General features: G+C 44.5%; 2 protein-coding genes across 2 annotated transcripts; both read right to left on the bottom strand.

The window, feature by feature from the left end:
• Positions 1-5,683: 5,683 nt before the first annotated feature.
• On the bottom strand, positions 5,684-7,587 carry LOC118785854. Its single transcript, XM_036540796.1, has 3 exons — positions 6,944-7,587; positions 6,316-6,699; positions 5,684-6,201 (listed from the first exon to the last, which is right to left on the bottom strand). Exons 1-3 carry the CDS (start codon positions 7,530-7,532, stop codon positions 5,684-5,686), a joined length of 1,491 nt encoding a protein of 496 aa, XP_036396689.1. The 5' UTR covers positions 7,533-7,587.
• Positions 7,588-8,816: 1,229 nt separating this feature from the next.
• mdh1b (malate dehydrogenase 1B, NAD (soluble)) lies at positions 8,817-14,751 on the bottom strand. The gene is made up of 9 exons (XM_036540795.1): positions 14,714-14,751; positions 14,318-14,430; positions 13,859-13,993; positions 13,273-13,415; positions 12,301-12,818; positions 11,430-11,571; positions 11,028-11,203; positions 10,189-10,328; positions 8,817-8,870 (listed from the first exon to the last, which is right to left on the bottom strand). Exons 1-9 carry the CDS (start codon positions 14,733-14,735, stop codon positions 8,817-8,819), a joined length of 1,443 nt encoding a protein of 480 aa, XP_036396688.1. The 5' UTR covers positions 14,736-14,751.
• Positions 14,752-15,015: the final 264 nt, after the last annotated feature.

The following is a 15,015-nucleotide window of genomic DNA, read 5'->3' as shown; positions in this document are numbered from 1 at the left end:
TACTTAACAAGATTCGCATGTGCTCTCGAAGGAGGCCGATGCGTGTTTAAAATTCAACCCTGGAACGGTTTTTGGACGACTGTTGGGGCGTCGCGTACAATGAAAGCTTTGTGTGGCGGTGCTGCTTGGCATATGTCTGGTACATCTTAACCGCACACCCTCCGTCCATTTCATTTCCAAAGATGCACTGACTTTTTGCGCAGGACTGAGAGCTCGTCTCACGCTCTCCCTCTGGTGCCGGCCTAACCGCGAAGGTAAGTTTGCAGCTCTGTTCGTTCTCCTCTGAAAAGGGAGCCGAAGATCGTTGAGCCCAAACTGTGTCCTGCCTCGGGGAGGCTTTTGTGAGGCTGTAGCCTAAAATAAAAGAAACTGTTGAGTAGTTTGTAGTGGTTTAGCATGGCAGTGGCAATGAGTCTTTGCGTAGTTGCTAAGCAGCAGTCTTCCTGCCTCATGCTTTGTCGTTGCTCCTAAAAAGCCATAAAGACAAATTGCAGCAGAGTACCACTTAAAAAGCACTGAAAACATTCTCACTGGAGATGAATTGCTTTGTGATGCAGTGTAAGACACCAGCTCATTCCTTATTATGAACCTAGTTAGTGTTGGGGGAACTGAGCTTACAGGCAAAAGGTTGTCGGTTTGAATCCCACATAGTGTCCCAGGGAGCCACTGTTGTACCCTTGTATAGGGTACCTAACCTGTCCACCATTCGTTCAGTAGACAGCTACATGAACTGAGTAGTGCGTATGAACACGTAAACTAGGAATATGGCCTCATGCAAGGCAAAATAAGTAAAACGGCACAACCCTAGATTCCTCTCAGTGGCTCCATTGTTTGACATAAGTGCTGAACCCAGACGTTTAATTTCACACAAAACCTAACATCTCGACTCCAAACATATGAGATGTGGCCCGCTGTTTGCTTTGAGGCCGATTTTCTCCAGCTGTGTTGTTGCTGTTAAAAGGGCTGTATGTTGTGCAGGGAAAAATAGTTTGTGAAATATATTTGGGACAGATAGAGTTTCATATGATAGTTTTATATTGGGTGTCAGAGTTTGGAATGTATTTATGTATGCCAGTGGTTTCAGCTTTCATTTGACGGGGAAACTAATGTTGAGTTGAGTTGATGTATGGTGATGATGGTAGGTTAGGTATATAGTTGTACATAGGGAGGTTACTACAGCATAAGATTTTTTGAGCAAGCTAGGTCTGTGGTAATGCCCCTAAGATTCTGCAAAATCAGCTGGTTTGGAATACATTGAACAGCAGAGATCAGCTTTTGTTCATGAATCAGCTCCCCAAGTTTCATTGATGGTTTAAAGAAACCTGAATAGATCCCATCTGGCTGTGACTAAGTTTTGCAGACATGTACATTTTCAACGTTTCAAGTTTCAAACGTTATCCGTGATGCTTCATTCTTTATGCAAAATAAAATACAGCAAATTTAATGCAGAGTCAGCATGAGCACGATCCGCAGGGAGGAGATGCAGAGCAGTGCATTCTGGGTATTGACGGTTAAATATCCTGATGTAGATTATGAAACCATGTGAAGATTTCAGTTTAGTGCACTTCGTCAAAAAACAAGTGAGGAGCTCATCAATGTGGATACCTGCAAAAGCAACGGTAAGGAATACTTAAGTTTCCATTTTCCAAATTACAGCCTTAAGGTAATCTCAACAGCAAGAACATTTTCATCTTACAAAAACCGCAGGTCACCCTCACATACAGAAACTAGGTCTGTCTTTAAAATGAGTATCAAAATGATGCAGTTACAACCAACAATGTGGAGAGCATTACCTCACAAATTAACTTAGCACTACTCCCAAACTGTGCTACACAGTGCTACCCTAAATACTTTCATGTAACTTTGCCGTGGATTTTTTTCCCATCTTCCAAAAAGTACGACACATAAAGTTTAAAAGAGCACACATATGTGAAATGGCCAAATTAAATGGCCTGCCATGAAGATCCTCTAAAGTTTTGTAACATGTTTATGTATACATCATGTTTTCAGCCATACTATGTATCTTTTGCATCACTTCATATATTCTTGTGCACTCCCCTCTGTTATGTAGCTGCCATCTTTGTGTTATATGTATAATAAAAGGAATGGTACTTGTCTTTGCAGCAGCAGTTATTTATGTTGACATTCTGCACATGCTTTGGTTGTATGTCATATGTTCTGGACACTAGGAACCAAGTTGTACCACTGTAGGTTCAAAAGTCAGAGATATACAAATGAAGTTTCTGCAGGTGCACCTAGCCAAACAATTGAGAGCAGAAAACAAACTCTCTCTGCATGCTGCAACATTTTGGCAACATTGAGCTCTTTTTGAATGCATGTCCACTATGTGGATGGCATTCCATTCTCTGTGCTCCATACTACTGTAAATTACGTGAACAGAACGAATGAGTAGTAATGAAGAGCAGATACCAAGAGCGGGGACAAAATAAGCAGTGTTTTGGATCTGGGTTAACAGCTGTGGCTCTTGGCCTTGTGATTTTTGTCTTCCATTTTTACATTTTTACATTTAGTACAGGTGTATGAAGGCTGGGACATCTGTGGCAGTTGCAACAGCATGCAAATGGGGCTCAAATTGCATGCAGTGCAGTTGATTTATATGTAAAATATAGCATTCCTCTAATACGTCGATATTTGGTTGCATAATAGAGGAATAATGGGAATTTCATAAATATTTTTATAAATATATGAAAAAGACTTTCCAACAAAAACATTGGCAATTAAACCCCAAAGACAAGTTCTGTCTTTCTAAGGTCTTCCTGCATATGCTGTTTTGCTAAATTGCTTTGGCTGCTGTGTGTAGGCTCTCATTCACCACTGGGCAGGTCTGTGCATTTTGCTCTTCTTATGTGCTGTTGCATGTGTAGCTTTAGTTTTCACCTCTTCCAAATCAAACTGGTCATCTCTAGTTTTCTTTCAGATGTTGCCGTAGTACCGGGCAGCAGTGTAGCATAGTGGTTAAGGAGCAGGACTCGTAACCGAAAGGTTGCCGGTTCAATCCCTGCTGGGACGCTGCTGTACCCCTGGGCAAGGTACTTAACCCACAGTTGCCTCAGTAAATATCCAGCTGCATAAATGGATAACATTGTAAAAACAACTGTAACCTATGTAAGTTGCTTTGGATAAATGAATAAATGTAAATGTAGGTAAGGCACAGCTCACCCAGCTAACCTCTAACATTTACAAAGTACTTAAACTGAGCACTTAAAACACTGAAACAGTCCTTTTTTCATAAAAATTGTTACTGTACTTGCTTATGATGTTGCTGTTCAACCCATACTGAGCCCTAAACAGTTCCTACCTTTCTTGCTGCTGAAGAAACGCATGCAAATCCTCCATAATGGTATATTTGCATACCCTCTGCAAAAGACAAAGTTGCACTCTTTAGGTGAACAGAATACATGGCTGACTCTTGCCCTCATGGTTCCCAGGGAGGGTTCCCATGGTTCCTATGGTTGCCCTCATGGTCCCCGCTAGGAGGTGCTAAATCTGCCCTTAGATAGAGGTGGAGATGCATGAAATAGCACACATTTCCTTCTTTACTGAGGAGGTGAAAGGAAACAACCTGACCATGTAGGACAGGAAGCCTCTGACACAAGAACAACACAACAAGGTGTGGCAATGGCCTCCTTATTCACTGCTGAATGCTCATCCATCTGCTAGTCCTTGAGTCAGGGATTAGGCGCTGGCAACACCCTGCCCATACTTACCACTACTAACCAGGAACAGACTAGAAAACTAACCAATACTAACCAGGAACAAACTGGGGGTGAGGCAGACTTCACTAAACTGCAGCCTCCACAACTAAAGTAAAAAATGCAATATATACTGTGTTTGTTGGCACTGATGTCAGTTTCTGAGTTGCACGATTAGCGCAATTAACGTTTGATTACCTTTCACATTGTCAAGAGTTTTAATGAGAACTACAAATCACATTCTCTGGAGGTTGTCATTAGAGAAATGGCATCAGACAGTAATCTGTCACCACGCAGTGTCTCTCTCTCTCTCTCTCTCTCTCTCTCTGAAGGGAGGGGTACACTGTCCGCTGTGTGAATGAACATCCCTCCTGTTTGAATAACCACATTCATTAAATACCACAATGACTAACTCAGCTTCCAGTCAAATGAGTGTAATTTAATGAATCGGAGACGTGGGCAGATCCCAGGGCCTCGGATCAGCCGTAACAGCGCCCCGCACGGATTCAACAGAGACCACTCCTATTAACCTCTCTCCCAAGCTTTGCTAACAAAATTAGCCGTGATAAAGAACTGCCAGATATCATTTTAAAGCATCAGGCCGCCTAAATGAATTTCTCCAGACCCAATTAATTTTCCTGCAGTGTATTCGCGCTGTTTAATGTGCGTGCTCACGACCGCAGAGTGAGAAAATACTGTTTTGTAGAACTTTGATCGAAACCAATTAAGCTAATACTGTTGATCTTATTAATCCATTTGCATTAGTGCGATCCTTCTTTCTCTTCACTAAATGTGTAAAGTTGTGGGATTATTTTGTCGGCTGGAAGAATGCTAAGCTTTGTCTTTTCTTTTAAAGGCACAGTTATGCTAACATCTGAAACTCTTTTTTACATGGTTGGTATTGCAAACTGATCTCAGGCTGCAATACAGTCACAAGGTCTTTTTGACTACTGATAAATGCTCAAACTGCCAAATGGGAATGCCTGACTGCTATTGGTCATGAACACCATTCTCTGATTCGGACTGCAAAATAAATGACTGATTTTAAATAACATTTTGCAGAAGGGTTTCCAAGCAGGAAACTGTAGTCTTGAAATTGTGTTTTTTATATAAATATACCTTTGAAACAACATTAAAAAAAAAACACATACACTCATCTATTCCCCTGTGATGTTATTAACATTGAAGATAAAATATATTTTTTTTTCACGGTACAGGGAGTTAATATACTAATCACACTGCTGGCACAGAGCTTTGATCAATTTAAGATGTGCTGCACTGCAGCCATGTGAATGGAGAACTGCAGTAGGTTACTTTCCCTGAGTAAACACTTGGAATGCTCTGTGATCACTGATTACTTCACATGTAACCGCATCATTATTCATTAGCGTACTGAACATTAGAAATTGTACCCAAATTAAGAAATGTGACCAGCAGCAGCAAACTAGTCCAGCATGTTTGACATCGGGGTCTACAATATTGGTTTTACACAGTCATCCATCCTTCACAAAGACAGCACACAACATACAGACCCTTTAAGCACCCTCGGTCATGGATTAAAATAAAAACAGAGAGAAAGCCAGACGGCATTAAAACACTCATTTCTCCAGTTCTGAAAATGTCTCCATTAAAATTACTACTAAAAAAACTCCACTGAATCAAAACAGCCTGTACATACACTTGCAATGTTACAGCAATAAATTATCCTAAGTGTGCCGTTTCCCTTAAACATCCAAGGTTTATCTTCGCTAAATGTGGACTGCTCTTACACCGTTTACCTCTTGGAAGTGGAAAACCATTAAACTTTCAGCTGTGAGTAGAGCTGTGCTCTTCTGATGCGAGAATCCTTGCTGAAGCCTCCTTTGCTGGTCTTTTTCCTGGAGCAGTTCTCCTCAGTAACCTTTTGGAATAAAGGTATTGTACCATGTTGCCTGGGAAAACTGGGAACCCTCAGTCCGCAAATCAGACTTCTATTGGAAGAGCTCGGAGTCTGCTCCCAGAATACCCTGCTGCGTGGATGATGTCACTCCCGGCTGCAGGAGCGTGTCCGTTCCGTCCTGCCTCAGGCCCGGCAGCAGAGGGCTGGAGCCCAGCTGCAGGAACGGGGCGGCGCCGTCGCAGCGCGGGCCGGCGTACAGGAGGCCGCTGAACTGCGGGGCGGCGCCGTACGGCGGGCGGCAGCGGAGCGCGGCGGCAGCGGGCCGGAGCCCCGGGCCCGCGGGCTGCGCCGCCAGCAGCCCCGCCTGCAGCTTGCGCTTGGCCCGCCAGCGCGCCACGCGGATGCGGGTCTTCTCCCGGCGCTCCCTCTCCAGCGCGGCCTGCAGCGGCTGCGGCAGGCTCTTCTCCCGCTCACGCCGCCGGTGCTGGCTGCTGCGCTTCAGCTCCGCCCTGCGCTGCCCGTGCTCCTCGGCCACGCCCACTTCCCGCAGACGCTGCCGCCACCGGGCCTGCCTCTGCGCCCCCCGCAGCGGCCTCTGCACGTCCAGGACTGGGGACACCACACAGCAGCTCATTAGCTAACACCATAACCCATAAGAGTAACAGTGACTAACTGAAAAGGGAGGTAGGAGCTTGAGGCCCCCTTCCTTAGCCCTGTACTCACATGTGGAGGAGGGTGAGGCAGCGATGGACATCTCTGCTGGTTCCTCTGGGCATGTGGTGCCTGTGGGTCCAGCTTGATTTGCGCCACCCCACGGATCGGGGTGCTGGGGGCTCAGAGAGTGCGCCTCCACCTCTGCAGGCTCCTCCTTAATGCAGATCACTTCGATCTCCCCCTCCTCCTCCTCCTTCAGCCGCAAGGGTGAGCCCCCCGCGACCAAGGCACTTCTATTTGCAGTGACATCTGTCTTGATGGCGGGGTCAGAGATGGGGGTCTCTGTGTGCTCCCCCCGTGACGGGGTCCGCTGTTTTGTGCCCCAGTCAGGCTCAGGCCCCGTCTCCCTCCTGTGGTACCCGTCATGCCCCTCTGCGGGGTCTCTGTGCTCCTCTGGGACGGAGAGAGACAGAGGTATGAACTGGGGTCACTTGCTACAGGAATGCATTTTACAGCGGAGATCGTCTACATTCAATTATTCAACACCAGATGATTTTACAATCCAGATGATATTTCAGAATTAAGCGCATTCATTTCGTCCTAACTGATACGCCAGCAATGCAATTACATAAACCCCGCTGTCAATTACGCTAAATAAACCCAGCGGGGCCAGTCCCTCTCTGAGGGTCTGTCCTACCTTTGATACGTGTCACATGTCCTTCCCTGTCGATGCTGTGGCAAGGGACAAACGAGTCTTTACTCTCTCTGTCGACAGGTTCCTGGTCTAAGTCGTGTGCGCTTGTAGCTGATCCATCCCATGATGTTACGGCTCTGGACAAGCATTCAGACGTATAGGCACTTCGGTTCTCTATCAAAAGTGTCTGAGATTTCCCATTGAGGATAAAGTTGCCGTCACCCACTTTCCCTCTCCGCTTTAAATCCGGGGAATGTTGCAACTCTCCCACAGACAGACAGAAAGTCCTATTCGGCTCGCTCTGCCTGCCCAGCTTCCTCTGATTCGCAAAGACATGTCGCTCGTCCTTCGCGACCACCGCACTCAAGTACTTTCGCAGCGTTTTCATCTGGCACCGCGATACTTCCAGCATTTGCTTCATGCTCTCGTTCTCCTTTTCTTTCGCAGTTATTTCCTTGCTGAACTCCTCGAGTTTGCTTCCCACAACTTTGGCCATCTCTCTTAGCACCGTGTCGACGGCTGCAGCAACCGCCTGCTCGATCACGGTACCCAACTGATCTCTCATCAACGACACCGATACACTGACATCCATCTTCGGGTGAATGCCTACTACAGACGGATAACTATTCGAACCATGTGGTATTATTGCATTTCACCGTTGCATTTCCATCGTTTTGACCCGGTTTGTGCATAAATGTAGTTGTTGGCTGGCTCGTGTTACCAGAATCATCCAACTAGCTAGCTGACTGTCAGCTCACAGCAAGCTGACGACCTGTATTTATAGCTGCTAGTCACGTCGCAAGGATTATCTTAAAATAAATTACCAACGACTCAAATAAAAATATAATTAGTCGAGCATCTTCAGGGAAATATGCATAATTAGACTATGAATTTCAAAAACTAGGTCAGATAAGATGTGGAGCGGAAGCAAAACATTGCCGGCTTCCTGACTGTAGCTTCCGTTTCCTTTCGCCTCGTTCACTTTTTCGGGGGATCATTGCTGCAATGATAGTGCACACCTCTTCTAATCTGTAAATGAAGGGGATAGTTTACTGTACCCAGAGACAGCACCACTCTATCCACAGTTGTACAGATCACTGAAGCTCAGCAGCACGCAACCAACCAGATTTGCTGCGTACTTGGGAGTTGCAGAAGTCAAACAACAAACGATGCTGCAAACATAAATCGTGTTTTAAGAAAGCTTGCGCTACTCTAAGGATGTCGGGTGTTGGAGCGCAGACACAGCCAATCACCGCGAAACACGATTTTGTCGTAGGTTTAATAGTTAATCTAAATCGAAGTTAAGAGCAGTGACTTTATGTGGATCAGTTTTGTACGGGTTCCGCAGAGCCATAGAGCTTTAATTCTTCTATCCCTTTTAACACCACTGAGCCCACTGTGTCGGTCAATCCATTTCATAAAAGACCGGTGATTGCAAACATCGGTGCCTTACCAACCTTGGCGCGAAGTGGTGACGGATGGATGATTCATTGCCAATCACATCCGACTCATTTAACATTATATTACCATCGAGATATGTTAAATATGTCGTTACAAATAAACTGTCGAATATTGTAAACCCAAAACCACAAAATGATTTATAATTTAGACTGTTAAAAACACATAAATTATTAAAAATAAGATGAGTTAGTGCTTCAGTGTAATGTAGACATATTATGCAACATAGAAGTAAAACTATAAAGTTAAAAACTTGTGTGGTATATTTGAAAACATGTTTTGCACCACTTATGTCATGGATGAGTCTATAGTTGACTGTTCATTTTTTCTTCTACCACTCCAAAGCTGTCCATCGCCATCCTTCACAGTCTGTGACATCATCAGCTTGAGGGGACCATGGTCTAGACAGTGTGGTCACCTATGCAAACACAACTCCTGCTGTGCTATTGAGCGTGTCATTAGTGTTGTCTTCCTGTGCCAGATGAGGTGCACTTATAACAACCAAGCAGAGGATGTAAAATGTAAAAAAGAATGTAAAACATTACTCAGTCTTACAATGCATCACATTTTACCCCCTGGCAGAAGTTGTTATTCAGAGGGACTGACATACAAAGCAGACCACATCTGCACATGTCAATCTGTCACACAATGGTGTAATAACTAGTGCCTGTGGAGAGGCTGGCCATTGTGGCCAACACTTCTCACAAAAATGAGCCAAAAGAGCAAAGGTTCAAAAAAAAAAAAAACCAATACTTTACCTTAAAAACCAACAAGCAAACAGTCAGCAGAAACAAAATGAGTCTCCTTGTTCCTCAGCCACACACCTGTATTTAATATGCCTTTAATTAGGCAGGTGTGGCTCATTAACCAATGGGCTGGTTCACACAGACAAAAACAAGTATTACTTGACAATTATATTAACCTGTCTAGAACAGACTTGACGAAGGAGCTCAATTATTTACAGTGTTGGGAATGGAAGACAACATCCTTATACATTCAACAATTGACAATTTAACCAGTTTTCTGGGAAAGGTGAAGGGTCTCCTTCACAGTGCCATCATGAATAGAGATATGCTACAATATGTTTCAACAAGTGCAATAACACCCTACAGCAAAACACAAGAAAGTAAAGATTTAAGTTATGAGTAGGCAGGGGATTAATACTAAAAGTTACTGAGACTGAGCATACATGAAAAATCTTGAGAAACACTTGTAGAAAAAAACTCTTTATTGGAAGTCTCCACACAGCAGATCTATGGGCATTTACTTTGTCTTAATGCAAATCCTGAAGCAATGTCTTTCTCCTGTTGAGAAAATAAACATGTCAAAATAACTGAGGTGAATTGTGTCTTTAGCATATTGTGCATTTTGTACTGTTTTGTAATTTGCATTCTGTATTGTGCATGTAAGGCTGGGGAAGACACATTTCATGAAACCAGCAATGGATGAAGCAAGCAAGTTTTTTTCAATTACTGACTTGTATGCACCAATCAAAAGGCTTTGCTCTTGGAGTCAGAATAATACTTCTCTTCTTTGGTTCATGAAGCCTCACTGTCAAATCACTGTTTGTGCAATGCATTATGCAGGATGTGCACTTACTTTTCTTTATGTAGGATGTATGCTGTTCCAACTACCATGTATATTCCCTTTATATACATTTAAACTGGCATACAGCGATTTGATAAAGTGGCTAATTGATGTCCACAATACAAGCTGTTAAATCGGCAGGCTAGTTTTGAGTTACTTCTTGTTTGAACTATCCCCTGGCATTGTGACCTGTGTGTACTCACCACTTTGAGCTGATTGGCAGCTGCCTGCAGTTTGTTCTGCAGTTCCTCACTCATGGAAATGTCCTCTAGCACTGCCCAGCTCCCGTCCTTAAAGCTCACTGGCATGGAGAAGGCCAGACCCGCGGGGAGGCCAAACTGCCCTGTGGGACCACCACAGGAGGAACGCTTATGTCTGGTTTCCTCTGACCCACCTGAGCTGGTGGAGTGCTGTTCTGATGCATGCTAATATAGCGACTTTCATTTCAACTGATAGTCTCACCCACTGCTCCAATACGACTGGTGATGAATGAATGAGGTTGCTTGCCAGCTTTGTGTGGCTTCTTGCTATTTTGTGAACAGAGATAAAATCCTAGCAGGGATGCCGATTATATGCAGATCTGGGCTAAATCTCTGGAGAGAAAAATTTAAGTTCATTTTCTCGCCTGTGCTATTGATGATATGTGAGTTCAGGCAGGAGTAAGCACTGAAGAAGACTTTGTGGCTATGGTGTATTACACAGGATAACAACAGTTACTCCCAGCTGACTCATATGGGATTGGGGTGAAAAAACTATGGTATCTGAGGCTCCGAGATTTGCCAACACACTGTCAGTGTTTGGCTGAACTGAGCTGTAGTCGATTGCTAAACAAGGAGTGTCAGCAGAAATGTAACTTTAGACACATCTCCATCTCTTTGACTTGCCCTCCCAATACACAAACATTATTAATCATGAGCTTCATCATTGTTTTTCAACCACCTCTAGGATCCACTCGCTTGTACTATCCTGTAGGTAGTCCTCTATCAGACATTTCAGCAATAAGTGACAGCCAACAGTATTTTCTTAATGGCATAAACTTTACCTGTACTGAGTATGCCCAATGAGAACACCTCCCCAGGGGTGGAGCCACAGTGCCACGCCCTCAGAACAGTAGCGATCCCGTTAGCTACTGACAGGGCTGCAGCCCTCTGGGTCTTGGTCACCACAGTATCATATCGTGAAGCAACCAAGTTTACGAAATCAGACTCCAGCCAATTCCTTAAAAAAAAAAAGAAAAATGAACAGACATGGGAATTAACTTTAATCTGCATGGAAACATTCGCAATGTACATTTTTTATTCTCTAAGTAGGCTATACTGCATGTAGATAATCTTTTCAGGATTTATGCCAATAAGACTGAGGTCTAATAATGCTAAAGACCATTCCTGAAGGCGACTGTTCAGCCATGATGTGGCCTGAGCTGTTGAGAGAAACGTAAGGGTACCAATCATGTATCCTCTCCAGGATGGGCTGGGCGAAGCTGGGGGGTCCCCAAATGGCCCCTTCGCATCGGAACACCTTGGCTCTCTGCAGGTCAATGTGGTAGCTCCCACCGATGTTGCCCCACACAATCACATCTGTCACATCTGAAAGGAGAGAGATCCATTTCAGTGTACTCGTTACACAATCAAGTTTCCATCCCCGTCTTAAAATGTGCTTGTAGTTTAAAATGTCCACTTCACCAAGTAGCCAGTAACAGATACATGACGCTGACTCAGAGCTCAGTATAAGGGAACTTCCACCACTATTTTTAGTCCACCAGAAAGACATTTAAAGCCGTTCATAATCAAAAGTGGGAGAAATCCTTTTCATTGGTTGGGAAACATATAAGCGTAGTGTTGATATGATGTGTGTTTTGGTGAAGCAATGACCAATAATTGCCTAAAGCAATTTTTGAGGTCATCATATCTATTGTTAGCTAGCTTGAACTAGCTGTCAATGACAGGGATGCACAAACCAGCTGGCTTGCATGAAACACAGTTGTCAACATTAGTGTGCTGTTTCTTTATATAGCTATATATCATTTGCCTTGTGAAGTTATTTCTCATAAAATTGCACACAGGTGGGTAAATGATGTCACTCTAGCAAATAATATGAGGCAAACTCCATGTACTAAACACTGTTAAAAGCTATGGTTACACTGTACGGTGACCCATGAGTGCTGATATAATACAATAACTGAATTACCTGGGTTGTTTCACGAGAAACAAATACATAGAAGTTGTGTTGTATGGGGAGGAGCAACTGCATTATTACACATTGAAGTCTGGGTAAGTCACCATTGTCACTGACATAAAAAGCGTCTACCCTGTTACCTGCAGTTTTCACATTTAGCTTCTGTGCAAGCTGTGCTCTGGCCTCATTCTCCAGTAACGTAGCCATGGCAACGAAGCGGCTGCCATCGAGCGAGGGCGCGTTCTCCTGGAGTATGGCACACTTGAGGTTGACGAAGGAGTGTCCCGCCACGACGACCCGCACATCCCTGTGTGCTCTGGCGTCGATGAGCTGACCGTAGCGCGTGAAGCGCTCCACAATGTTCTCTATCACAGCCTCCCGCTCCGTCTCCCCTTCCCCCTTCCCCTCTCCCGCGGACTCCGGGTCGTCCAAAACGAGGACGACGTGGGCGTGCAGGAAGGCCTGGTCCAGCGTGGTGTGGGCGGTCACCTGGTGGAGCCGAGGCAGAGCCAAGTCCTCCGTCTCCATCCTGAGCCCCTCCAGCGCCTCCTCGCTCCCCCCGACGTCCAGCAGGTGGAGGCTGACGGAGGGGGCGTCCCCCAGCACCCCCGCCTCAAACAGCAAGGGGATCAGGTTGTAGCAGGTGGGCTTCAGGGAGCTGCAGGTCAGAGGTGATGAGTTCATTCCCACATAAAGCAACTTTCCGGGCCATGTTTAGAATTGTGATGTGGCTCTATGCTTAAGAACAGATGGTATTTGTACTGCCTCATGTTCCTTCCCTCCAGTACACCTCTAATCATGGAAGGTGGAGAACTGAGACACTTCAAGTTGTTTTTGTGAAATTTCACACACCTACACAATATAAAATGTCACACAGCACTACAATAACCAGTGCCATATGGAATACAGAGTAAGTGCCACAATCATCAAAATGTGAACAACTAATGCCAGTGGAAAAAGTACTACATGAAAAGGCAAGACTAAAGTGCCACAACAACTTCATAGAGGAGCCGAGACGCAGTTTGCAGAGGTGGGTCTTAAACTTCGACACCCTCCTTGAACCCGCTGGCCCGTGTGCCTGTCCTCAGGGCGGCCCCGTGGCGCTGCAGTACCCGCTGATCCAGACGTGCAGCGGCTGGACGAGGCTGTGGAAGTGCTCCTCCTCCTCCATGCACAGCTCCTTGGTCTGCAGGTTCTCTGCAGCGATCCTCAGCATCAGCTCTGATCTCATGTCTGAGGTGAGGCCGTAGTAACCCTGATGGACAGGGAGGAAAAACCACAGCAAGTTCAGAAGAGAACTTTTTATATCTGTCTCATTACTAATGTTTTTGTCCTTTGAGATGCCAGAGGCATTTATAGGTAACAAGCGCTGAGCATAGGTAATAAATGTTACATATACTATGGATCCTAAGATTGCTTATTCAAGCGATTAACTCCTGCTTTTCTAATCTGGAAGATGATCTGAATTTACTCCTATTCCAAGAAGGAAGTACATGAATGGATGGGTGAATGAAAGGACCAATAAATTAATAACGACTCAGTGATTTTGTGCAAGACTATTTATGGCTCTCTCCTTCATGAATTTTGATGAAAAATAATATGACTCTGGGTTTTTCAATATGAAAAAAATTTGAATAAAGTAATCTCATGGTTAGATATTTATATCAAGGAATGTCCGGTCTCATTCAAAATGGACACCTGGGCATGTTCCAGGAACTTGTTGAAGCCCCCCAGAAGCATGCCCTTGCCCCCTCTGTCGATCAGCTCCCGCCACACGATGGGGGAGCGTCCGTGCTTCCAGCCGCGCTCCGCACACGTGACCTCCAGCCATCGCTGAGGAAAGTAGAGACAGGGATAGATGACGCTGAGTCAGAGGGGAGCAAGTGAAACGGGGACAAAACAGAGAGAGGCAGCCACAAAAATGCGCACATTTGGATCTAAGGCTTAAAACACAAATTGATTTTAGTTTAATTGTTAAACAACAACGTAACAAAAATAAGAGCAGGACTTAAGTAACCCTGTCGATTTGCTAAGCTGGTGATAGTAGTCGAACACAAAATTATTTTCAAGCTTTAGTGTGTCGGAAATAAACGTCACAAACATTTTAATTCTGTATTTCATTTAAATTCTGTATCTTTGATTATCGTAAATCATTACCTCCCAGTCCTTGGGGTGCTGGCAGATTTTATGGACTTTAAAATTGGGCAGGTTTATTTGCAGGAAGTCTGCAAGAATTTCGGCTTTAGCAAAGTATGGGCAATCTGCCCGGCCTACAAGAGAACAAAAATGCAAATATGCGTTAACATTGTGCATTTCATATGGAGTAGACATGGCAGCTCAAGCGCGTTCTTAAACTACTGTTTAACGAAGCGATCTGGCTACCCTGTGCGCTTGCACCACGCAAATGACTAGAGTGTGACTTGTAGAATTCGCTAGCTAAAATAAACCAATCAGGATAACTCGGCAATACATTTCATGGAAACACGAAACGTGAACGTTTATCGTTTCAATAACTAAACAGGGCAGCAAATTATCTGGTACTCTTTCCCTTACCTGCTAGTACAAATTTGGCCATTTTTTTCGTTTACAACAGTTGCTTAGCAACCACCTGGCGCTACACGATAGCTTTCGGTGGAAACAAATTGTCTACCGTACAAAAGGTCTGAGGGTAGATAGTATTAAAATAATCTTGAATGTTTAACCGGGTTTTTCTGGTTTAAAACGTCACAGATTATAATGCAAATTCCGTAGCATTTGCTAGTCTGCAATCTGACAATCACAAAACTATGCAACTATCGCGACGATCGGTCAGACTGTCCCGGCTTCTGTAACACTGGCATGTAAAGAGTGTGGGC

The sequence above is a fragment of the Megalops cyprinoides genome, chromosome 11 (genome assembly GCF_013368585.1).
Source record: "Megalops cyprinoides isolate fMegCyp1 chromosome 11, fMegCyp1.pri, whole genome shotgun sequence".
NCBI classification, from domain to species: Eukaryota; Metazoa; Chordata; class Actinopteri; order Elopiformes; family Megalopidae; genus Megalops; species Megalops cyprinoides.
This window is presented reverse-complemented; position numbering and strand designations above follow the sequence as displayed.